The sequence below is a fragment of the Onychostoma macrolepis genome, chromosome 20 (assembly GCF_012432095.1).
Source record: "Onychostoma macrolepis isolate SWU-2019 chromosome 20, ASM1243209v1, whole genome shotgun sequence".
NCBI lineage: Eukaryota > Metazoa > Chordata > Actinopteri > Cypriniformes > Cyprinidae > Onychostoma > Onychostoma macrolepis.
In genome coordinates this window covers 17358072-17384772 of record NC_081174.1, presented here as the reverse complement: position 1 = coordinate 17384772, position 26701 = coordinate 17358072, and the positions used below count along the sequence as shown (strand labels likewise).

The following is a 26701-nucleotide window of genomic DNA, read 5'->3' as shown; positions in this document are numbered from 1 at the left end:
ATATATATATATATATATATATATATATATATATTGGATAAAAGCTAATAATAATAATATATATATATGTGTGTGCGTGCGTGAGATTTATGTTAAAGAGAGAAGTTAAGGTTTAAACGCATTTCTTCATTGCATTTGGACCATAGGTCCAACCGACACAGAAGACTGATTGGACCTTTTTGCTCTATGCCTCATCCGAGCTCGAGCAGATAGATGGCGTAGCGACATTGCTAACCAAACCCTGACGCTTAGCCCTCCCCTCATTGTTTTACTGAATAAGAGGAGGATACAACATTACATATAATATTTGCTCACGGCAAACTGAAAGCGAAGAGCACAGACTCTATTTGAGCTGTTTTGTTGTTGAACGAAGCATTAAAAGCGACTAATGTAGGACGGATGGTGTAACGTAAAAGTACTAGCAGCCTGCTAGCGCTTCATATATGTGTTTGTATGTGTGTATGTGTGTGTGTGTGTGAACCCGGGAAGCGCAGAGGCTTCTTTTTTTTTTTTACTCAATAACACTCTACGAAAGAAAAGTAAGAGAGAATTTGCTCGGCTAAGCAAATATCAGGAGTCGCTGGCTTGGATTTTGGCTCGTTTTATGAGCAAGAAGAGAAGAGAGGAGCAGTAAACTTGACTCAGGTAGGGTTGAAGGCATTTTTTTCTCCTTTTTTGCTTTGCTTGCTAATCTGACATGGCGAGCTGCTGAATTAGCTACATTTACAGTTGTGCCTAGTGTATTAAAACCACAACAGCCTTTGAATATTTATCCATAATGTTGGTTATTATAACCGGATAAACTTCGAATAGTAACCTATTTCACTCTTCCACACAGAACTAGTAAGAAAACCTTAGTTATTATGGTTAGCTTGTATGCTAAACCAAAAGAAAACATTAACATCACGTAAGTTCTTTAGTGTATTGTACAAAGAGGTTGAAACAACTAGATATGCCGTATTTTGGTAACTTTTTCACCCAAAGGAGCAGTTAAGAGCCACCTGAATGCTAAATGCACACAAAGCTAGGCTAGCTGAGTATGCGTAGTATGCAGTTATTACAGATGTAATGCCTTCATGTATGCGGACACGTCGTTTAATAAAGAGGAAGATTCATTTTAGGAATAAGCATGCATGTTCATTTGGAGCTGTCAGTAGCCACCAGCATGTTATAACCAGTTTCAGATATGTGAATGACTTGATTTAAGAGATACTCTTCGAGTTGCCCAGCATGACATTATAGATACTAATGAGTTCCAAAAGCATACTTGGCATGTTAGAGATGTTTGTGACTGTAAAAAGCTAGTATGGTCCCCCCAAGAGAGCTATTTTGCTTCATCTAACAGGTCCTCCCTCACTGACCTGCCTTTATTTGTATTTAACAAAAAAGAAAAAAAGAGGCTTGTGCACTGTGCCTTATTTTGGACCTCTGTAATTAGACAGGCTATTGTTTAGGAAAATTAGTGGACAGGAACATATTCCCCTGTCTTTGTCTTGACTGTTTATTTCCTTTGGAATTCTGGAAGTCATCAGGGTCTAATTAAAGGTAAAGTTTTAACTGATGACCAAATTGGTTTACATCAAGTCCCATCCTGTTTGGCCCCCTTGAGTTCATTCACCTCTACAGTATCCCTCAGTTTCCCACACAGAGCCTTTTGACTCTGTGTTCCCAGGAGCCGTCAAATGTGTTGTGAGACTGTGCTAATGAAGAATGTTTGATGTTTTGCAACCCAAATTGCTTTCTTTGTGATAATGGAGATGGGCACAGTGAGAATTATTTGGTGTTGTAGGAAATATTCAGGGATTTCAAGTTCCTTGGTTATCAGATGTCCCCCAAGCAAGACTAGAGACGGTGTGATTTACTGATAGCCTAGCGCCTACCTATGAGAAACAAAGGTAGACGTTTTAAAGAAACCAAACCAATCCAATTCTGTCCTGCTTTATCTGCCGCTGCTCTGTTGAGAGAATGTTGTCCTTAATATAGCTCAATCAGCACCATTGTTGTTCATCAACGTGGGTAATTCAAGAAACAATTGAGTGAAGAGAGCAGTGTGCGGTTTGGGTCCTGCAGTATGTTGTAGACGTGTTGTGACTGTGTTTGATGTGTAGGGGTTTCCCCCTCTTTTTTACATCTGTGATGTAGGCCATCCTTTCCTTTGCTACTGTGCTGCAATATGTGCCTGTGCCAACAGTAAGTAAGATTTATGTGTGATGGTGCTGCAGTTCTGTGTTAAAGGGATAGTTGACCTGCAAATGTGAGTTTTGTCATCTTTTACTCACTCTCATATCATTCCAAAACCTGTAATGAGTTTTGTAACCTGTTATGTTTTGAAGAATAGCTATTCATGCAAATCAGTGACCGCTGCTAAAAAAAATGTCACAAAAGTAGTCCATATGTGATATGATAGTGCTGTGAGAGTAATAGATTGAAAATTTAAGTTCTTATTCACTGATGATCTTGCCACTTGATTAACTCGTTTTGTGAACTGGATGAACTAGGTAATCAGTTCATCCAGCTTTTATTGACTGATCCATTTCTTAAATTTAGCTAACTGACTCAGTGGTCTGTGCTGCAGTTTGAGTTTGCACCTCACTGAATAATGACTCACTTTTTGATCTGTTCCTCATAACTTTCAGTATGACTGGAATTTAGTGCACGATTTGCATTTATAGTGCGTGTATAGTATTTATAGAATACACTGCATTTTTCCATTAGTGCATTTGGTGCTGTCCTTGTATAGAAATGAACCATGTGAAGACTCTTCAAAAGGTTGTTTGTTTGTTTGTTTTTATTTATTTTTGCCTTTTTTTGTGAATTGCTTTGTGCTTTCTGTATTTTGTATTGCAAAAAGCACAATGCATGGACACTAGATGAAAATTATAGGCAGGGCTCAAGAGTAAAGATTTTTTTATTTTCTCCTGGCTCATTCAGGCCAGTAATTCAGATTTTTTACTTGCTCTGCGAGTATTTTCGCCACATGACACTGATCCATTTTATTTTTAGCGAAACATCTGTGTATTTTTCAGAAAAATATAGTTTTCATTACACTTCCGTTCAAAAGTGTGGAGTCTGTATGCGCAGTGAGGCTGCATTTATTTGATTGAAAAATACAGAAGAAACGAATATTGTGAAATTTTATTAAAATTAAAATAACCGTTTTCTGTTTTTTAAACATGCTAAAATGTAATTTAATTCTGTGATGACAAAGTTGAATTTTCAGCAGCCATTACTTCAGTCTTCAGTGCCACATGTGAATGACTAATGATTTTGTGCACATGAAACATTTTTTATCAGAGTTGAAAAAAGATGTTCTGCTTAATATGTTAGTGGAAACTGTAGTAAAATTTCAGGATAATTAGGGTTTATTTGAAATAGAATATAATTTTGTTTATGTATAGATATACACACACACACACACACACACATCTTACTGACCCATTTTGTAATGATATTTAATTCCTGCAAACCTCAGTGTTAACAAGCTCTAGGTAATTTTAACTTGGTGACATTAAATAATAGGAAAAAAGATCTGCACACTGTTACATGTATGTGTGTTTGCCTGACGAAAGTCTTGCCACTTTTAACTTTTTTTGAATATAGGGGGAATAACAGTGTGCAGATCTTTTTTCCTATTATTTGATGTACCTTTTGATCTTGCACCTGGCCAAGACATTTTTGGATGTGCATGCTCTGACCCTTCTTTTATGTTTAACTTGGTGACATTAAAAAGCAGAATTTGCAACTTGTCAAACTTATGAGAAATGTTTAAGTTTGCAAGACATTAAAACACATGTCCATAATCAGCGAATACAAGATGTAGTGACAGTGCAGCGACTGACCCGAGAGGACAAGTGACAAATCTGCCAACTGTCCCAAAACACTCTCATGCTGCATACCATCGGGCCATCCTCATTGTTGAGTCCTGTGTGGGATAACTGCTTCACAGCTGACAGTATCTAGTCAGTCCATCAAGAATCGTTATGAAATCTTTTGCTGTCCTGAATAAGTTCACTGTCCCTCTGTAGCGATGTGTCAAGGTTTTGCAGACTGACTGTGTGCTACTTTGGTACAATGTAACATGAGTAGCTTGCCAATTGTATAACCTTGAAAAGCATCAAACAACTGCAAATCCAGTTGTATCGATTAATGGTGCCCCAGGTATGATTCGAAAATAAGGTTTTATTGTTGACTGTGCACTCATAATCTTATAGTAAGCTTATAGTAAACAAAAGTATGTTGATGTTATGAAACATTGCTAATGTCCTCATGTTCAGTACAATGATGTTTCAGCTCATTTGGCTTATGTATTTCAGGGAAACAAGGAAATTTGTTGCATTATAAGGACTGCAGCCTTAAACACTGAACATAATTAAAAACGCAACACTTTTGTTTTTGCCCCCATTTTTCATGAGCTGAACTCAAAGATCTAAGACTTTTTCTATGTATACAAAAGGCCTATTTCTCTCAAATATTGTTCACAAATCTGTCTAAATCTGTGTTAGTGAGCACTTCTCCTTTGCCGAGATGCTCCATCCACCTCACAGGTGTGGCATATCAAGATGCTGATTAGACAGCATGATTATTGCGCAGGTGTGCCTTAGTCTGGCCACAATAAAAGGCCACTCTAAAATGTGCAGTTTTATCACACAGCACAATGCCACAGATGTCGCAAGTTTTGAGGGAGCGTGCAATTGGCATGCTGACTGCAGGAATGTCCACCAGAGCTGTTGCCCGTAAATTGAACATTCATTTCTCTACCATAAGCCATCTCCAAAGGCGTTTCAGAGAATTTGGCAGTATATCCAACCGGCCTCACAACCGCAGACCACGTGTAACCACACCAGCCCAGGACCTCCACATCCAGCATCTTCACCTCTAAGATCGTCTGAGACCAGCCGCCCGGACAGCTGCTGCAACAATTTGTTTGCGTAACCAAAGAATTTCTGCACAAACTGTCAGAAACCGTCTCAGGAAAGCTCATCTGCATGCTCGTCGTCCTCATCAGGGTCTCCACCTGACTGCAGTTCGTCGTCGTAACCGACTTATTTCAATGGCGTCTGGCACTTTGGAGAGGTGTTCTCTTCACGGATGAATCCCGGTTTTCACTGTATGGTTTTCAGGCGTATGTTATGGACAACGCACATGCATTTTATTGATGGCATTTTGAATGCACCGAGATACCGTGACGAGATCCTGAGGCCCATTGTTGTGCCATTTATCCACGTCCATCACCTCATGTTGCAGCATGATAATGCACGGCCCCATGTTGCAAGGATCTGTACGCAATTCCTGGAAGCTGAAAACATCCCAGTTCTTGCATGGCCAGCATACTCACCGGACATGTCACCCATTGAGCATGTTTGGGATGCTCTGGATCGGCGTATACGACAGCGTGTTCCAGTTCCTGCCAATATCCAGCAACTTCGCACAGCCATTGAAGAGGAGTAGGCCACAATCAACAACCTGATCAACTTTATGCGAAGGAGATGTGTTGCACTGCGTGAGGCAAATGGTGGTCACACCAGATACTGACTGGTTTTCGGACCCCCCGGACCCCACCAGTACAGTAAAACTGCACATTTTAGAGTGGCCTTTTATTGTGGCCAGCCTAAGGCACATCTGTGCAATAATTATGCTGTCTAATTTGTGACAGATTTGTGAACAATATTTGAGAGAAATAGGCCTTTTGTGTACATAAAAAAAGTCTTAGATCTTTGAGTTCAGCTCATGAAAAATGGGGGCAAAAACAAAAGTGTTGCGTTTATAATTATGTTCAGTGTACATTTGGACTTTGCTGACATGATTGCTATAATGGTTTGCTATTTTTTGCAACATTAATCCAAAAAGTGGTAGTTGGCTGGTGCACATGGATATAGAAATATGAATAAAATGATTTTTTTTCAGTGTGCAGGTTTTGAAGGTCCCTGTAGTTCCACAAGCACACTGGCTTGACCTCTGGCTGCTGTCACTGGAGAGAGAAATTGGATGGGGAAAGGAAAGTGGGACATGTTTTCATTTTCCACTCCCCCTTGTTGTCCTTGGCAACCACTTTTTTTTTTCCCCTTCTCTTAAAATGACAGGCTGACTCTGGTCCCAATATTTCACCTTGTCCAATAGGATGTTTGAGCTCTTTCTTTTGCACACTCTCTCTTACACACACACACACGCGCACACACAGGAATTAAGTGCTCACTTCCTTTGTCTAGCCCTCATCATCATGCACTAATGAAACCCAGTGCTGTTCTAGACCAAGACTGCAGCAGTGGATTTATTTCAAATGCTAGAAGTGAGCTTTAATGCTGTTTTTCACTCATTTCTCATAGAAAAGTCATTCTCGGGATCTGCCATATTTTACAAGAGAAATGTTGCAGCATAAAAAGTAATGGTAAATTGCAGTGCAGAGGGGGTTTACTTTGAGACACTTCCTGTGCCTGTTAACTTGCAGGATGACGTCACATTATTCATTGAGATTGGAATATTTTTTGACATTTCTGTTCAAAAAACTTGAACTTCTGTGCTCCACATTGAATCAAACCCAGAATAGTGTTTCTGTTCAACCCAGAACCCCCAAGTCCTTTTTTATTTGATTATTTTGAGCATCCCTCCCATGGCTCAAGGGTTGTATCAGTCATTCAGGAAAATTGCATTGCAATCTAAAGTCTCTTGAAGTTTAACTCTCATTCAGCATTACCTCTGTGGCTTGACATCACTCTTGTATGAGACCTCAGATCTTGCAGGCTTTTATTCATTCATTTTAAAGGCATGAAATAGGCAAAAGTGGTTTGTTGGAGTGTGTGTTCACAAACCACAACTCACTGCAGGAATGCCCTGCTTGGAGAGTTGCGGTCAGGGTATTTGTTTTTTTCCCTCCTCCTTTGGCCCAGATAAGAGGGTTATTTGCATTTACTCAGCTTTTTTTTTTTTTTTTTTTTACTCGCAATGATGTTGTATTATTAAGATAAAAGTAATATTTTAATAATTTAAACTGCAATACTTTTAATTTACATTCTGTGTAGCTGTTTGGGGTATGGATGGTACAAACCCTCTCAGTAAAAAAAGATAATGCACTTTAAAGGATCACTGCTATAGCAGTACACTAATAGATGAGCATCTTTGGCCATTGCATTGTATCTCACTTTATTTCTTTTTTTGCACTCTTATATAAATGCCCACATAAGAAAACCATCCAATCTAAATTAGCCCAAAACCAGCCTAATAATACAGGGCTTCCTTTAGACTGATTATTTGCCTAGTCATTCAGGCAATTAGCAGACTCAAGTTGATTTCGAAAATGTGTTGATTTGCAAATCGCTAATGCTCAATTGGTTTTTAAATAGCCAATTGCTTGTTTTGTTAGCTTGAAATGGTTTGCACACATTCAATAGCTTTTCCAAGTGTTATAAGTAGACAAGGCTCTATCCACATGACCATCTAAAAATGCATTGCTAATTCTAGGCTATAGTCTCAGCAGGGATTTCAGAAGCCAAAAAAGCTTTAATTTTTGACTGACTGGCTTTCTGATGACATTGACAGGAGGCTCTCAGCGACCCATTTAAGGTTTTTGATAATGCATTAGCAGTCTGCCCTGCATCAGGCTTCACTGAGACTCCACGTGCTGCTGAGATGATAGTGAAGCCTTCACTCCGTCAGGCATACTTGGACTCTAAGACACGCTGGGGCTCTCGGTCATCCTTCTCACCGCAGGCTATGTCTTTCTTGACGGCTAAACTGTGATTATGAGTACATTATGAGGAACAGATTTTGCTTGTTTACAATAGTGCATAATCACATTTGTACTGTGCACAGGTGACTAGACAATGAAAGAAGGAATAATGAATATCCTTCACACTTAGATTCACTTTGATTAAACACTAATTTTATATTGATTCATATCAATGGCTGTTATTATCCCGAGTGCTTAGATGTTGTATTCCTGTGTATATCCGGCACACAGACAGGTAGAGGCGAGAAGCAAAGCTCAGAGGTAGCTGGAGGGTGTATACAGGGGTGAAGTGCCTCATTCAAAGTGCAACGGGAGCAGTCAAAAGTCCCCACCCCCATACAGAGATCGAGTCCATAGTGATTAGCCCATTTTCCTGACTCTAGAAGTCAGAAAGCCCCCCAGCACTCCTCTGCTTCACAGTAATGAGGTATCATGGTCACAATGACTCATCTTAATGAGAAGAAAATCATATGAACAACCTTCGACTCGCCCAGTAAAGGCCTCCTCGCTTCCTTTGTTTCATCTGGATCGAGGCGTTTGTCCTCAGAAAGTGAACGCCTACCTGTATCTGGACTGGCATATCGGGTCACGCTCAGCACAGAAATACTTACAAAAGTCTCTCCACAGGGAGGAGGAAGATCCAGTTTCAACCTCATTTTGGACACACTTTTAGTTGTCCATTGTGGTTGGAGCCTTTTTTTTTTTTTTTCCATAAATTGCTCTGCTTCTGTACAGAGACCAAAAATGCTGCCATCCCAATTTTCCCTCTCTTTGGATCAAGCTCATAAACTGTGGACTTAGTGGACACAGATGTCAAATACATTATCATGCTTGTCAGTCCCGTGTTGATCTAATTCTGTGTAGTTTTTAAGAATAGCCAAGGTCCTGCTTTATTTATACAGTCTTGTGTACAACAGAACAGTCTTCAGAATGGCATGCTGCACGGTCTAATGGGTGCGTTTGGATTTATTCATTTGTCTCTTGTACAGCAGAAGTGTTATGCCAAGACTGATAGTCCAGTAATTGCTTATTCATTTTGATCAGTGGTACTTTGCAAGCTTCAGCTGTCAGCTGTTCACAACAATGGAGGACTAGGAATGACTTTTAAAAATAAAATAAAAATAGGGCTAAATTATCTAATAATTAATAGATCAGTTATTAAAGGGACAAATTAACAGGCATATTTAAACAGTTTTAAATGTCTATATGTAAATGTTTGTGTGTACATTTAAAAAAAAAAAAGTTATTTATTTATATTTTTGTTTAAATTATTAAATTAAGTGTCTAATTTTTAAGTGTCGCTCCTAGTCTTCTGTCCACGACAGTCTGGAGTAATTTTATCAGAATGGAGCTCCAAAAGAAATGCATGGAGGCCAAATCACTAAATTTAGTCCAGCTGATTGTAGAAACTGCAGCTGAAAGTGTAGAGGCAATTACATAGAAAGGACACCATTCATTAAGGTAATTGTCTCTATTGCTTGCATTTCTCTCTGTCTTGGTGTTCTGGTGCAGAACGTGAGCTGAAGGAAAAAATGGATTTCGATAGAGTTCAGATTGTGCATTTCACATCTGGTTTAGATTTAGCTAGTACAAAAGAATCCCACACAGGGTTCTTTCAGCCCCGGTTTTGTTTAAAATTAAGTTAGTTTACATGCACTTCAGAAGTTTGATTTCGGACTAAAGCAATAATTTCGTCTATTTAAAATGTCATGCACACACTTAAGTCTGACTGAAATCCCACCAGCCTGGTTTTTGTGAAGCTGAACTATCTAATGCAGTAGTAGCTTGACTTCATCCAGTCATTTTAATCCTTCAAATATTAGATTTTTGCATTGTGTCATGTGTATTTGGACAGACAAATGAAGACTGTATCTTAACTATGCAAAACCCAGCAATAGCTTGACTATAACTACACATGTAAGTGTACTTAATGTCTCAGGATGTTAATGAAATTGAATGTCATGTTTCATTAGTCAAATATTTAAATTTAGGTAGAATAAAAGTATATTCCCGACTCTATACCAGACGATACTGTGAACTGTTTGTCTCACGTTGAAGGAAGCACGTCTGTCACACACAAAAGGCCTGACTGACGCATAGGACTAACAATGTTCTAACCGCAGACAAGCTATCCTCTACCATCATATCATGTGGTTCAGTCAAACATTTGTGTAATCCGGGAATTCCACACGATTCTCCCTCTCCTTTTTTTTTTTTTTTCCTCCTCCTACATTCATTCATGCATCACTGAAAGGGTCATAGGCTGAGTCTACTGGGAGTGCAAGCTGATGAAAGTCCTTTTAAAAATTGAACAGTGATGGACTCTTGCCAAAGAAGGGGACCGAAATTTTACAGTTTTTCAGATTCCTGCTTTTGCTTTAGAATTCATTGTATTCCAGTGGTTTAAATCTTTGAAAATATTTAAACACAATGGAAATTGAATTATGTGACCCAGTGTGGTTTACACTCTAACACACAACAAATATTATGAGACTAATTAATATTGATGATGATATTGCAACAGACTCATTCATGTTGTCAGCTGAAATGGCAAGGGGTGGTTTTAAAGTATTAACTATAATGCTTGAGTCAGTGAGGTGGTAGATTGTGGTATTGATCAGTTGGCCTCTCTTTCGGTCCTCCTCGTCTCATCTGTCCAAAAGTGTGGCACTACCATTTACCTCAATCACCATGATTAGATAATCCCAACACCCTTCAGCTAGGACCAGCACTCTTCCTTGACAGCTCTGTAACAAATAAAGAGTGAAAAGATGGAGAAAAAAACCTAGGCTAAAACATACTAGAATTGTATTTTTATTATATATTTACTGAAAATCTCATACAGCATCATAGTGAAGTTTTGTTTTTTTAAGTATATAATTATTTGGAAACTCAAATTTGTGTGTGGGAAATTTAGAAGCGATCTAGTTTTTATTTGTTTTGAATTTGCTTAGGACACCAAAATGAGAATGACGATTATGTCCGGCCCAAGTGCTTTATTCTGTTTTATTTATAGTAAAGACATTTTGAGTGTCATACTGTCCATGAGTTTGGAGAAATGAATGAAGTCATTGTGGCATTTCCCTTTTGCGGAGGAGAGAGGCCGATAAAGATGCTTAGATGAATGGAAAAATAATCACAAACAGGAAGCAGGCCAATTTGCCAATGAAAGCACAAAACATGCATAACATGCACAAAACATTGTCCTTCTGCCATGTGTGTGATACCAAGAGGTTGTTAGAGTAACCTAGTGAACCGTTCTCATGTCATTGGAACTGTTCTTATGATGATACCATTGAGAAAAGTCTTTTTTTGTCATGCGGGCTGTAATGATTTCAAGACAAAGGATTTTAAATATTTTATGCCCATGAACCTGAAACTGTGCATGGTCTCCCATGAAACCTACCAAGTAATGCCCAGATCAAGTTTCACCCCAACACCAAAAAACTGATTTTTTTTGTTGTTGTTGTTGTAATACTCTTAAATTAACTTTTTGTAGTTTAAAATAAAAATTAATATTTAAGAATTAGTATCATAATTGCCTAATTTATATATTAGTGTTTTTCTTTTGAGAAAATGACTTTACAATTACAATAATGAGAATATGGAGGTAAAATAATTTGAATTATTCTGAAAATCCTTAAGGGTCCTAATAGTAGGTTTTATTTGTTACAAAATATATATTTTTAAAATTTATTTTTAGATTTATTTGTACTTTGTCTTTGATCTGATTTTGAAGTAAAATGTGACATGCACACCTCTGGTGAGATTCACCCAGTTACACATCATCACATTTCCATCAAAGACTGACCATTAAACCCCTGACGCTTCGCCTGCGAACAGCGCTGCATTATTTAGGACAATGAATGAATGAATGAATGCAAAGAGTGATGACAGGGAAATGCTTTGGCTTATGTGTTTGTCAATTTCTCTCCCTGACCACTGTGACCCAAGCATAATGAACATCATCATCAGTCAAGATAAATCCATATTAATTACTTTGAAATTCATGCCTAAGACAGTTCTCATATACCCTGTTTATTAACTTTGAAATTTCAAAATCATTTTGCGCTTTTGCTTTACTACTTAGGTCTGTTGCGTCTTTTATTAAAAAGAGGAACGTCTTGAATCTGTTGTCTAAAATTGAAGTGACCCGATACTCCTCTGAACACCCCCCCGCTTAGCAACAAATCAGACTTACCAATCCTGGCATCTATAAAAGGCTACTGGAACATGGCCAATCTCCTTAGAAAACATCTCATTGTCTTGTGCCAGTCTGACCTTTTAGGACCTAATTAGATGTTTTATGAAATTGTATTTGCTGAATCTCACATTTTGAGGGCGGCTTATGGGTTGAGTGTTGTGTGAAGCATTTCTCAAGCTCCCTCCGGAAAAGGGCGAGCCTTGTCTGTCAAGGCAGCGTGTCTCCTGATGAAATGTCACGCCTCCTCATCATCAAAAGAAGCAGTTTGGGGCGGCATGCTGTCCTTCAAGGGTGCTGGTCTCCTTATGTTTCACTCAATGAATATTGTTGGACGTGACGGATTAAAATTTGATCGCATGGCGTTTTTCTCTTCTTTGCCCAGTTCTGATGCTCAAATCTCTGTGGAATTCCAGTAGAAAAGCAGGACAGGGTGGACCAGACGACCTGCAGCTGGCCTGGTGTGGCTTGGCTCTGTCCACGCTCATTAGTTTCACACGAGCCAGACCGCCACCACTCACAGGAAACTGCCACGGGGTGCCTGTGACCCCTCCCCGCCCCCCATCTCTGTCTCCCCACCTCAGAGAGAACTACAGACACCCTGGAACAGAGAGCCCTTTATACCAGTGATTTTCAATGGACATTGCTTATGCTCAGTGGTCTGGTAAAGTGTTGTACCCCAAACACATTTAACTTTCTCTCTCAGTCTTCTTACACTCATGCTACCGTGCAAACTGGCTGTCTTTTGGCATTCACGTATGGCAGCAGAATTTGAGTGCATGTTTATGTTGAAATCAAATGGGATATAACTGGTCATGTCCAAATGCAACAGAATGAAAATGGCGCGAAGAGCACTGGGAATACATCCTGCAATGTCTGTATGTTGTTAGTGGGTCGTGGATTTGCAGCTATGTGATTTAGAAGAGTAAAGTGACGTAAGAGCTTGTGCCAGCTCGGTTCAAGGAATATTCTGGATTCAATAAAAATTAAGTTTAATCAACAGCGTTTTTGTCAGCATTTGTCAAATTTGTTTTGATATACATATACATAATACATATACATGTACGTATATGTATATCAAAACAAATATATATATATATATATATATATATATATATATACACACACACATACACTGATGAATATAAAAATGATCAAATCTTCCACAAAAATATCAAGCACCACAACTGTTTTCAATATTGATAAGAAGTGTTTCTTGTGAAGCAAATCAGCATATTAAAATTATTTCTGAAGGATCATGTGACACTGAAGACTGGAGCATTGATGCTGAAAATTCAGCTTTGCCATCACAGGAATAAATTACATTTTAAAATATAATCAACTAGAAAGCAGTTATTTTAAATTGTAATAGTTCATAATATTACTAAAACGATTACTAAAAATCCTACCAACCCCAAACTTTTTAACTGTATTGTACGTTAGCCTAGTTCTTCTGTTAAATTTAGAGTATGTCTTGAACAAGTCATTTTAATGGTTGCTTTAAGATTTTATGTATTTCAGTATTAGGTTTTATTGGAAATTAAATGCATGCAAAAGTTTAGTAAGTGATTCTGCTGTTCCCTGCTAAAATCATGTTAAAATAGATATTGTTTACATCTTCTGTCTATACTATTGAAACTGTGAGTATTTGAAATGTTGTGGATCGATCCCGTTTAACTCCATTAATAAGTGCTTCAGTTTTTGCTTGTAAAAAGAGAGACCAGTCAAAATGATTTTTTTTTTCTTTCTTTTTTTTTTCTTCAGGTATTGTGCCACAAAAGCTGTTGCTTGAGCTTAATTTTTATTTAACCTGTAATATTCATTTAAGGCACTGTTGCGATGTCTGAAGCCCTTTTTATGGTGTGCGAAGTTGTTTTGTGTAATGTTTTAGTGTGTATGAACGTCTTTTTATAAGCATTGCAGTGCTGCTGCGTTTCTAACCACAGGGCCCGATTTAATCCGAGTACACAAACACCCACCATATGGGGCACACCCAGCCGAAGTGATGATGGCAGGCTTTTTCAGGGGGAGGATCCACATAGAAACCCCTGTCATCTGAGATAGTGAAGCTGAAGAACAACCGAATCTCTTCTCTCTGCGTAGCATTTAGGCATAGGCCGAGATGAAGCAAAATCACAGTCTTTCAAAGGCAACACTTGACTGTTTCAGACATTAAGAGCTTGTTCAGACAGCCCGTCTGAAACAGGTGCTCCTGTTAAACGCTGACCTTTCTTTATCAAGCTGATTCTGATCGTTCTAAACCAGAGAGGAAAAAACATTGATCAAGGATCAATTTCCCGACTCCACTGAAGTCGATGTAAGAATGGGAATGAAGCTGGGTCAGAGGCAGTTACAAGGAAAACCACCTCTTGCAATTGACGAACGAGTATACAGGCTGATTTATGTGACCCAGTTTGAGATTTGCAGACGCACAGGGCACACATTTCTCGTTGTTTCACTCTGCGGTCTCTTTTCTTTAGATTTGTAGTCCAAATAAAAGAAACGTTGGCTTTCTGAAGCTTTAAATATCGTTTTGGGTGAAAGCAAACCTAGCCGGTTTGAAAACCTTGAGGTGCATTATTGATACTTTCCCCTGCAGCAACGGTGCAGAGGCTCCCTATTGATTTGCCTAATGTGGCAAAACTGCTCCACTCTCCTGCTTGCTTACATAACTGCTGTCTGTGTCAGCGCCTGCTCTGGAGCTCTGCAGCATTAGAGAACCGTTCATTTATTCCCTCTCCATTCCTGTCACTCACGTTGAGAGACAGTTGTTGCATCGGACACCGTGATTATCATTTTTCACTGCCGAGTGTTTATAATGAGCCTGCTGTCCCTCAATGTAGGCCTTATCTTTGACTAACGTTTTTAGTACTTTAAAGTAACTTTATTAAACACAGCACAATGCACCGCTATTTCACCTGATGGAAGGTTCAGCTGCGCTGAGTGAATACAAATTCAGCAATGCTCGTCAAATTCACGGTTGCAGTGAATTCGCAGTAATTGTAAATTTAATGTGTTCTCCAGTGGCAGAGTCTGCCTGTTTACACTTTGCTGGAATGATGAAATATGTGATAAACTGTTGCTTAGCTTTGCACCTCAGTCTCTAAAGATTTTCTTTTGACTGGAGCTTGTCATTTCCTTTTTATTTTTTTTTATTTTTTTAAGTTAAGGATGTGACATTTAGAGTCCTGTTTTAGGGTTCTCCATTTACAGTACCAGTGAAATAAGCTGTTGGACAGATCAACACATCAAAAAATTTTCAAGAGCTTGTAAGTCTTTATTATTTAAGGCCCTTGGGATGTCAGAAACCACCCACATATAGGGTAAAATATATGTTAAGTATATATAAAATTTCCTTTTTAATAGCATTCATATTGAACCTTTGGTGTACTTTAGTTAGGCTCTTAATTACCTCTTTTTTTCACGCTATCATTTTGTGAACAAACTTTGTTTCTAGTTTAATAATATTAGCAATTATTTATAATAATTATTATATTTGTTTTTATTAACTATAGCATTAATAAATATTAATGATGATATTATTATTATTATTATTATTATTATTATTAGCATCTAATTATGGTGACTTATATAAAATTACTTTTATTAATATTATTATTATAATAATAATAATAATAATAGCGTTGTTGTTGTTGTTATTAGTACTAGAATTATTAAACTATTAAAACCTAACACAGTTGCACTGGGGCAATTATTAATACACTAAATGTTGTAATAATAATAGTCTTCTGTCATTATGCATGTCATTAACTTTATGTCAAAATAAAGTTAACTTGCAGAGCTCTTCTTCGTCATGTTATAAATAATCCACACTGTGGACATTATGCTGTAACCGCTGCAACAGCATTTCTTGTCAGTGTCAAACCGAGATGTTGTTCCAGTCTCCTGCCACAGTGGCTGGCAGATAAGCAAAATTACCTGCCACTTTGCAAAACATGCATTGGATGGTGGCAGGTTTTAATTTCATACCCTGCATATCTGCAAAATTGGAACTATTTCATGGACAAAGGTCAGAAGTTAAATGATAGCCCTTTTTTTTCTTTTCTCTTTTTTTTTTTTAACTAGTAATGCCACAGCGCTTTGATTTTGAAGATCCAACAAAAGAGATGTTTGTCAGCAAAGTCACTGCATTAAAACTGCTACTTTGCTACGAACATTCCAAACACAGCATAAAAGAGACTAAATGCCAAACATAAGTCTGTGAATACATATGCATGTCCCTCTGATGTCACTGTGGAGCACAGAAATTATGACCAAAGATATATTTTCATTTGTTTGCTCTAATTTATAGGCCACGTTCACACAGCAGCAGAATACGGTTGTCAGTCCTGTATTTGAGTCCTTAATACGGTTACGTTCACACACAGTTTGGTTATTTACGGGCATGACAACCGCATTGTGACCGAACTCACACCTGTAAATTTTCAGGACTCACAACCGCATTCTCGGAACACACGCGCCTGTGAACGGAACAGGACTGGACAACTAGTTGTCTGTCACGTCATACAGTGCGAGAGAGCTGCTCTGTTGCACAAACGCACATCTACCGCGTGTTAGGTGTTTTCATGTGTGGTTTCAGTCACTTACAGCGACAGAGGAATGAGCTGACTGTCATCTGAAAGTTTTAGATCCAGTCAGTTTTCCAGTGGAGCTGCTCCTGTGTGTTCTGCGCACGACTCAAATATGCTCCGCTCTCTACCCAAATTTAAAAGCTGCTGTCGATTATTGAAGATTTGATGGAAGAACTCGTGGCTCAATTGGACTCTTGACGTGTCAGAAAGTGATAAGACTTTCGGTTTTATGGACGTCGCCATCTTTGATTTTACTTTGGTCACTGTCGCTATGGTTACTGGTAAGGAATACGGGCTTGACTCCCGTTGCACGTTCATACAGACAGAATTCTTATCAAAACTGTAAGCTGCTGTGTGAACGAGACATTTCAAGACTCACACCTGTGTAGTAAATGCGGTTGTCAATCCCAAAAACCGACAGTGTGAACGTAGACTGTTAAAATGATGCCTATTTAGGCAGTCTGGCAGGTGACTAGGTTTTGGAAATTTATGTTTATTACTCTAGCAAATTTGAGAATTTTATTTAATATCCAAAGCCTTTTGATTTAAGAATCTTATTTCATTAACTTATCTTATTTTTGCTGCACCTGTCAGAATATATTGAAGTATTATAAAAAACTGATAGCAGTCACTTAACAAAGTCGCTATATTTTAGCAAGTTTCTGGAGTTAACAGGATTTCCATCAGCTGAATGCATATTGCAACTCGTTTCCACTGTAGACAGCTTCGTTCACACCCTGTCAGAGGAAAACAGTCTTGATCGCTCTGACCTCTGGGGATTTCACAAACAACTCCGGCCAGTGTGCAGCGAGCAGACGAGGAATCTGTGCTTTAGCGCACATGCAGTGGAAGTCTAATAGAGGTTTAGTTGTGTATGTAAAGCTAAAGATGGCTTTGTCCGGTGTCCTTAGGCTTTGGCTCAGCCTGGAAAATTCTTCTCTTTTCAGCCCACTCTCAATGTCAAAAGTGGGGGATGTAAAGCGTTTACATCTCCCCAAAATGTTATGGGCTCCACGTGTGAGGAGTTCCCAGCAGTGAAAGGTTGGAATGTAATGTGAAACACAAATATATGGATGGAGCAATAGCTCTTCATCTGGATGCAGCAAAACCCAGTCTTCCACCTCCCCAAGAAAATACATATTTGGCAAATAACTAACAGCATTCAGTTTGTTGCCAGGTCAGTTCAAAGGAAGATGTCTGGTTTTCTAGAAATTATACATTGCGCCGATGGCGTGAACTTGCAACCTTGAGCGCTGAAGGCCAAAGCAAGGTCACAGGCCAAAGTTAGGAGATTACAGAGAACTAAAAAGAGATAGACATTGTTTAGCTTGAGTAAACAAGCCAGTTGTGTCTCTGTGTCAGATTGCATTAGCATGACATCAGTGGGAGGGTTTGAATAAGTCAGAATCCTCCAGCAGTATTGTAATGGTCTTCAAGAGCAGAAGTAAACATCAAAGCTCTGCTTATGTAGTCTGTTTGGTTTTCTCGTATTGTTCATTTCGTGTGCCTTCCTTTCAGATTAGAACAAGAACAATTTGGTGCCATTTTACACACTTGATTTGCTTTTTCTTTAAAAAAACTTAAAAATCAAGAATTTTTAGAAATTAAATTATATTAATTTATATTAAATTATAATTATAAATAGTTTTTGATTTATTTTAGTTTAAATGTTGCAGTAATAAAAAATGATGATAATTGTGTTATATACTATATAAATTATAATATTTAGATTATAATTATTATATATTTTTATATTATATAATATTATATTTATATTTATATTATATTATATTATATTTTGTTTGTCCAGATTCCATGACTGTCTTGTTGACGTTTAATGTATTCTCTACCCCCACCTCTCTCTTTCCCAGGAATGACGGACATCGCTGCAGTGTCGCCACATTCATATAGGTCTGATTGAGCGCAGCCGTGAGCTATTCAGTGCGTCGACGCTCAGACGGAATGATCCAGCAGGGTGACTAAGAGGAGGAAGAAGGGGGGAGAGGATGGGTGTGAATGCCTCCAGCTACCCTCACTCGTGCTCCCCTCGATTCGGGGGTAACCCACAGACCCAGCAGACCTTCATAGGTAAACTCACATTTCAATAGAGACATTTGTTGTTCCTAGTTTAGCAACTATTGTGATCGATAGCAATAGAAAGGTTAGAAATAGAAAAAAATATTACATTTTTTGGGTTTCAGATGGCATATATAGCAGACCCAAATTCTCTGGATCACATTGCGATATGATGTTTTTTTCTATTACAAGAAAAGGAAATTTCTCTCAAAGACAGTAGTTCATCTTTGACTAGAATATAAAATAATTCTACATTTGTTTATTGTTTTAAAAAAACAAAAACAAAGAACAATGTTCATGTTCAAAGGCAGTTCAACAGCACAGAGAAATAGAATCTCATTAAATTATTGACTTCACCAGCTGGGACAGTCTTCATATTCTTTCACTGTAACATCTTGTCTGTATTCATTTATTTAAAGGCTTGGAAATTGTATCACAACTGTAAGCAGTTGCTTCGTAATTTTTTTTTTCCTTCAGTATCCCACAGAGTCTGGCTTTAACGGCATATTCTGATGTGAATATTTTCATGTCTTTGCTGTCTTTGAGATCAGTAAAGTAATGGTGCTTTCAAAATGCTAAGCCATGCATGACAGTGGGCCTACAATGAGAAATGGAACATTGGATTGAGACATAAAGTGTCGTCAGGGAGATATTAGCCATGCTGGGGAGGACATTAGATGACTTCATAGTTTCCTTTTTTGGCAGGTGAAAATGTAGAGATTTAGAGGGGGGAAAAGTTAAAAGTGCACATTAAGTGGTTTGGGGATACATACTTTCCTTTTTGAAGTTGGAATTGTTTATACAATGTTACGTCAAGAAGAGGTGAGGGTGAGTAAACAATGACAGAATTTTCATTTTTGGGTGAACTATCCCTTTAAATTTCGCCATACAATGAATTTATAATTTTTTGGCAGCTGTTATAGAGACACAAGTTCAATCCATTTGTAGTGTAATTTTTGTACTCTTACTGCATTCAGTTTACTCCATCAGTCCAATGTCATTAAAAGTAAAGTGTATTTTAGAATTGTTCTGAAGCACAAAAGCAAAGCCATGTGGTATTGCACATATTTGGAATAAACTTTAATTATAACGTCAGCAGACCTCACAATGCATATTTTCCTGCTGACAACTTTGAAGGTCTCCAGACTCTTACACAGCGTGTTTCTTTTCTGTCACCAGGCGCCTCCTATGCACCACAGGGTTATGGCGGCGAGTCCAAGCTCTACAGCCTAGAACATGGCCCTGAAAAACCTCAGGACAAGAAGAAAAAGAGCTCCGGTTTGGCCACGCTCAAGAGGAGATTCATTAAGCGACGCAAATCCAGTCGGTCTGCCGATCATGCACGACAAATGCGTGAGCTCCTCTCGGGTTGGGACGTGCGCGACGTCAATGCCCTGGTGGAGGAGTATGAGGGCACGGCAGCACTCAAAGAGCTCAGTCTGCAGGCGGGCCTGGCCCGGCCTGAGGTTCGCACCCTGCAGCGTGATTTAGCCACCCTTTATCAGCACAAGTACTGCACTGATGTGGACCTGATCTTCCAGGATTCCTGCTTCCCAGCACACCGTGCCATTCTGGCCGCCCGCTGCCCGTTTTTCAAGACCCTGCTTTCGTCATCGCCGGGTTATGGGGCAGAGGTGTTGTTAGACGTTGGGACGGTGGGCATGGATGCGCCCATGTTCTCCTCGTTGCTGCATTACCTCTATACGGGTGAGCTGGGCTCGGAGGATGCGAGGTTGCAGAATGTGGATGTGCTGGTCAGACTGAGCGAGGAGTTCGGTACGCCCAACTCCTTAGAAGCCGACATGCGAAACCTTTGTGAGCACATACCGTATTTTGACTCACTGCTGAGCTTCTCCTCAGACTCTGAGCTGGTGGAGGCTTTCGGAGCAGGTGGACCTGCACCTACTGGCGCAGGAGTTGGAAACACAGGGGTGAACCACAGCTCACCTGATGAGGAGCTAAGGGCCCACAAGGCCGTGCTCTCAGCGCGGTCGCCCTTCTTCCGCAACCTGCTACAACGACGCATCCGCTCGGGTGAGGAGATCACAGAGCGAACTCTGCAAACCCCTACCCGTATTATCCTCGACGAATCCATCATTCCCAAGAAATACGCCCGTGTAGTCTTGCACTGCATGTACACCGATGCAGTGGACCTTTCGTTGGTGCTGCGCGGGAGCCCTTCTGAAGGCAGTCTGGGTGAAGTTCAGGCGCTGGTGGCTGGAAGAGGATGCATGAGTCGGGCAGAAGAGGCCATGGAGCTCTACCACATCGCCCTCTTCTTGGAGTTCAGCATGCTGGCTCAGGGTAAGTCTTATCCATTTTTTTTCTAGTTGTTGTCTTGCGCTCCCCTTCCATGGTTCCCCCCAGCTTTGTTTACTGCCTGATTAATTCACAGGCTGTCAAGGGAAGACCGGAGGAACAGGGTGGGGTTGCTGTAGTTTATTCGCCTCATGTTGGGAGTACTGTTTGTGAAAGATTCCCATATGTGCCCAACAACAAAGCACTGCAACCTCTGTGATTCTCTTAATACCCTCATCCATTTCCTAGCTGTATTAATTTTATTTAGGAAGTTTCTAAGGGTTGCAGAATTGTTCCTGTTGTTAGAAGTGTGTACTTAATGACCAAAGTGGCATAAATCTGCTTCAGGGTCGACGTTCTCTGAAACAGCCCTACATTAAACACTGTTAACTTTCCTTTGTGTATTTATGGCAGGAGGTAGAAGAATAGGTCACCTCTCTCAAGTTTGTGTTCTGGATTCAAATGTCTTTTCCTACTGTTGACGTGTGCTGCAGGGTACAGCTATTGATTTGTATTTAATGTCCTGAGTCTGTAGTTTCTGAAAATGGCTGTTGATTGAGCCAGTTCTTTTTCTTTTCTTTTTTTTTTTTAAGAAGGTACTATTACTTGTTGGTTGGGTTGTGTGATGCAGCTAAAGCATATTTTGTATGCCTTTTAATGATATTTGATATAGGATTCTCTGTTACATTGTTTAAAAGGTTTGTACAGCCATTTGTAAAGTACATTCAGTGTTTTATGCCAAAGGTAAAAGGTGGATTTTTACTACTTAATTTTTCAGTAGATGAACCACAATATTATATCATCAAAAATTATTTTTAGCAATGCTCAAACATAACACTGTATATACCGGTGATAAATTATTAATAAAGTTAGACTGAAATATCATAATGTTACCTGCTACGTACAGATGTATGTATGTATGCATGCATGTTAAATTATTTAAAAGCATTCATGTAGCAAGTTATCTTAGCAAAGTTTAAATTATATAAACCATTCAGCACATAATTCAGATAAGGTGTTATTATTAATAATAATAGTAATGGCACCTCTTGTGTTTATTTGCCTCTTTATGATAAATCACTTGTATTCCTCATTTGTAAGTCGCTTTGGAATAAAAGCATCTGCTAAATGAATACATTTAAATGAAAAATATCTACACTCCTGTTCAAACGTTTGAGGTCAGCAATTTTATTCACTGATTTTATCAATATTTGAGCAGCGAAGACATTTTTAAGGTTTCTATTTAAAATAAATAGTTCCTTTAAATGTCTATCATTGCAGAGTCCTGTTAAGATGTATCAGTTTATTTTGTGGTTATATATTACCACAAATATATGGTTTTGATCAAATAAATGTAGCCTTACCAACTCGAAACCTTTGAATGGTAGTATGCACCAATATTGCACCAATATGATAATGCATCTTATTCTTAATACATGAAATGTTCCACTCCAGAACAGTTTTTGAGCATTTATGAGTGAATTGAAGTAAAGGAAAATGAGGAGAGATTAGGAATCTACTCATATTACATGGTCTTTGGGAAGCTTAATGATCAAATAAAAAGGCATTAAAATCATTGCGATATTTAGTGTTACTTGAATTTTATTTCGTCATCAAATTCTACTGGCGATATAAAATTAGCCCTACTCACTGGAGGAAGAAATAACTTCTTTGAGTGGTATCTAAAGTAGTTCCTCACAGTAATTTACATCTAATTTATCACTGCAGCCTTGCCAAAACCTGCCCGTGTATCAGTGCTCAAAAAAGGGCTTTTTGTCGGCTGCAAATTTGCAGCCTTGTCTTTTTTTTCACATTACACATTTACTAGCTTGTACACCCCTTGCCTGTGTGCTTTGTATCATCAGCCCCTATTGTGAATTGGCCAGTTTATCTCTATTTACTGCACAAAGTGATGGGCTTCAGCTGTGCTGTGCTAAGAGATGTTTTTCAGAGAGCCACCCGTCCTTCTGATTACTTCATCTGAATGAGAGTATCAAACCCTGTGCTCCACAGCACAGGTCTGCAGCGTCAGTGTCAGCTGATCCTTATGACCCATTGGTCAGCTGTGGTTTGTAACAGATAGCGATCCGGTTCAGTCCTGTCAGCATAGCCCGATGATGAGCTCAGGAGGACTTGTTTTCTTCCAGAACATACTGTGCCACTTGCTACGTCAACCCTTGTTTTTTCCTACCTACATGAAACATAGGGCAATTAAATACAAATTACTTGTGCAACCCTGACTTTGATTTGACTTCATTTTTGACAAACTTAACTTACTATTGTCAGAAACCTTGTCAGCTGCTCCTCCTGGTAGTTTTTAACAGCTATTTTTGTATGGTACAATGTAGTTACAATGTTTTGCATGAGATTTTCAGCACACAAATCTTATGAGTCCACATTACTGACATCATTGTATAGGGCTGGACGATTAATCGAAAAGAAATCGAAACCAAAATTCAGAACCTCTAATCGATGCAATTTTCCCATGTCGGTTATTTATTTTTTTATCCTGTTAATACTTTCCCCTTAAAAACATACTACCGCATCAGCGCTATTCGGACGTGTATGACTGTTGCACTCGCGTGTTTTGCTGCGTCTCGCACGTGAGTTGCGCGTTAAAAAATGTGAACTTTGACAGGCAGTACCGCTCATCAATGTCAGTTCCAAAACAGTGGACCAATCAGAAGGCAGGGTAAGCATTGCAAGCTTTTGTTTACAGTAGCTGGTTGACACAGGCATTCTGCACTTTTTTTAAACCAGTCCTGAATGCTGCGTCTTGCGGTTTTAGACACAAAAACGTTCTGTGTGAACGGCCAGTAAGAACCTAGAGTAAATACACATGCAGGGTGACAGGACAAGATCAATGAGATTGTGCCATGCTCTTTCTCTTAATCAGCAGTGTTCTATTTGCATACATTCATTAGGCCTATTTAAAACATTTGTTTACAGGAGATGCAAGTTATTATTTTCTGCTTTTCGCATGACAATATTTAAAATGTATTTTGTTTGAAAGAGATGCTGTTTTTTTTCTACTATTGACATGGCAATATTCATTTATTTTGTTTGCAAAAAATGTTCTTTTTTTTTTTTGAAATGTGACTGTTTCATAAGACATCTTCATTTCTAGCAAGTTTGATTTCAATTGTTTGAAATATTCAAAAAAAATAACCATAAATAGTTTGTTTCCTTCAATTATTTTAAAATCACAAAGATAAAATGCACACTTTTATTAGAAAAAAATCCCACTTTTGATAGTGGAGTATTTTTAAGCCACAACCCTTTAATGAACTACGAGGGCAAAAAAATAAAAATTAAAAAAACCTAAATAATCGTAATCTAGGTTTTGACTTTAGGTCAAATCGCCCAGCCCTATCATTGTATTTCCTTGTTTGTTTTGTTAGGGCTAGTCAGTCACTCCGTCAGTCAAAGAAAGCCCTAGATGGAGTACTCAGCCCTTAACACAGGCAACCATTGAGGTTACTTCAGTACATGTGTGTTGATAGCCTCCGGTGGGAGACAAACGTGTCAATGACCTCTAGGAAATGGAGGCACAGCAGTCATTTAACACCCAGTCAGCAGCCGGCCAGTGGTTGGTACATGGCAAAGATAATTAATTTGCTGACCAGGCAGACGCACGTTGATAAAAAGCCACCCATTGGTCTGGAACCGACTCTATTCTGCAGAGGAAAATTACTCTTGTTCACACTAACTGCAGGAAATCAGCTCCTGCAGCTGTGGATCTTGTTAACCTCTTTGTTAAACCTAAGTTGTGAACTTAAAGGTGACGTATGGTAGGGATACACAGACACCAATAAGTGTTGTGTATGAAGAAAACTATGTATGGTTTAATTGGGGTAAATTTTGTTTGCCTGTTTGAAAGTTGGAAAAATAGACACTTTCACAGAGAAACGACAGACAGACTTTCCTTTGAGAATGAGTATGCATAGGAGAGAGCTCTCCGTATGCTTGCTTGTATTAGCTTCTGATGTGTGCACGACTGCCGTATGTTCGCCCAGACTGTGTATGTGCCAGTCAAATAAAATGAAGCACAATCCTTTTCATCACAACAAAATTGCATATTTATCCCAGCAATGACAAAACATTAAATGTAACCTAATAACTTAGTGTCCTAGCACCCAATTTTTAAGGAAGTCGTGTGAAAAACCCTTCTTATCGCTCTGTGTTTGTGCTGTGACAGGAAATTGACGTCAAGAGAAACTGTGAACAGATAACAGCAGTGAAAGTAACAAGGTCTTCCCAGTGCATTGTTGACTCGGTTATCTGTATTTGCTAAACTAATTGAGCCAACTCATATGATTTTCTGTTGCGTCTCTTAGCCAATACATTTGTAGAAAATGGTAAATGTATTTTGTTTTATGATACCATAGTTATCATCAGCTATAGTTTAATTATACCTGTGATCGATGTTATTAACAGTGACAGTTCCTGAAAATATAACCTTAAGTTAATAAAAATACAGGTATTGCTATTGACAAAGTACTGAAATGAAAGTGTTGCAAAGAAATCATTATATGCTGATCTGGTGCTCAAGAAACATTTTTTGCTGAATAAAAGTATTCTTTACTTTAAAAATCATACTGACCCTAAACTTTTGAATTGTAGTCTCAGCTGTGCTTTTATGGCTGTTGTTTGTGTTTTATGATGCTCTGTATTTCAACAGACTTCAGGGTGAATAATTGATGTCAGAATTATTTAGGCAAAACGATTCCTTTAATACAATAGTCACAACACAAAGTTTCCTTCCGAGTCCAGCCAGACCATTTATGGACAGTGAGTTGCAAAAACTCACTCAGTCGCTCAGATCCAGCATGGTTGTTGTCAGAAGCATGTGCAAATGAACATATGAGGTCACATTTGCCTTAAGAGTTATTCAGTAACTTGGCACTTGGTCCAACCTAATGAATGACATTGGCTAACCTCAGAGTACTGTCATATTCATAACTGTGATCATTTACATATAGACGTCTTAAAGTGCATTAGCAAATTAAACAGGCTGTTTAATTCTAAGGGTCAGAGAGAGGGTAGTAATTGCTCCTGTAAAACTAAATGACGGCTTTTTGGTGCAGGAAACCTGGCTAACTTTTAAAAGTGGGCCTCAGGGGGGAAAATTTGCATCTAATCAGTATCTCACAGGGTAGATGAGATGATGCAAAGTGGTGGTCCAGATATCCAACTTAGGCACATGAGACCGTTTTCAAACAGTGCGATGGAAATAGACTAGCTTTGAGTTGAAGGAGACCGTTCTGGTGAGGGTTCGTGCTGTGAATGAACTGACACAGGGATGAGCGTGACACTGCACCTGTGACGATAACATTAACTGACAGCGTGGTGTACCATAGGTCTGTTCTGTAGTGCAAATGAAATGCTGCATCGATGGGCCTGGAGGCTGGAAGCTACAGAGAGCTGTGCACATTTCTTCCAGTTCTCAGCACCTTTAAAAAATGCATCGCTTCTCATTTGAGAAAGAGACATCTGGGGATAAAGAGAGAAATTATTCACAAACTGAAAACCTTTTGTGTGTTCCAGTATGTGTTCATTTGTATTTTTCATTCTTTGTTCCGCTTGCAGTTTTGTGTCACTGTTCATTAAGTTGAATGGTTTAAAGAGGATGCTTTGATATTTCATCATTATCTAGCAATGAAAATTGGGCAGCAGGAACATTTCAAAAATCCATAAAGCAAGGCTTTGTGACCTTGTTTTTCTTCTAAAGCTTTCAGACATTCATTGCATACAATTTAATTAAACCATCTAAACAATACATCTATCTATCTATTATCTTTCTATTATCTA

At 38.7% G+C, this 26701-nt stretch overlaps 1 protein-coding gene across 1 annotated transcript in view; it reads left to right on the top strand.

Moving 5' to 3' along the window:
* Window positions 1-201: 201 nt before the first annotated feature.
* The window catches only part of btbd7 (BTB (POZ) domain containing 7), a 54170-nt gene continuing 27670 nt past the window's right edge, over window positions 202-26701 (top strand). The window contains 3 exon segments of the mRNA XM_058755713.1: window positions 202-645; window positions 18388-18604; window positions 19772-20896. Coding sequence (XP_058611696.1) covers window positions 18523-18604; window positions 19772-20896 — 1207 coding nt within the window. The 5' untranslated portion in view covers window positions 202-645; window positions 18388-18522.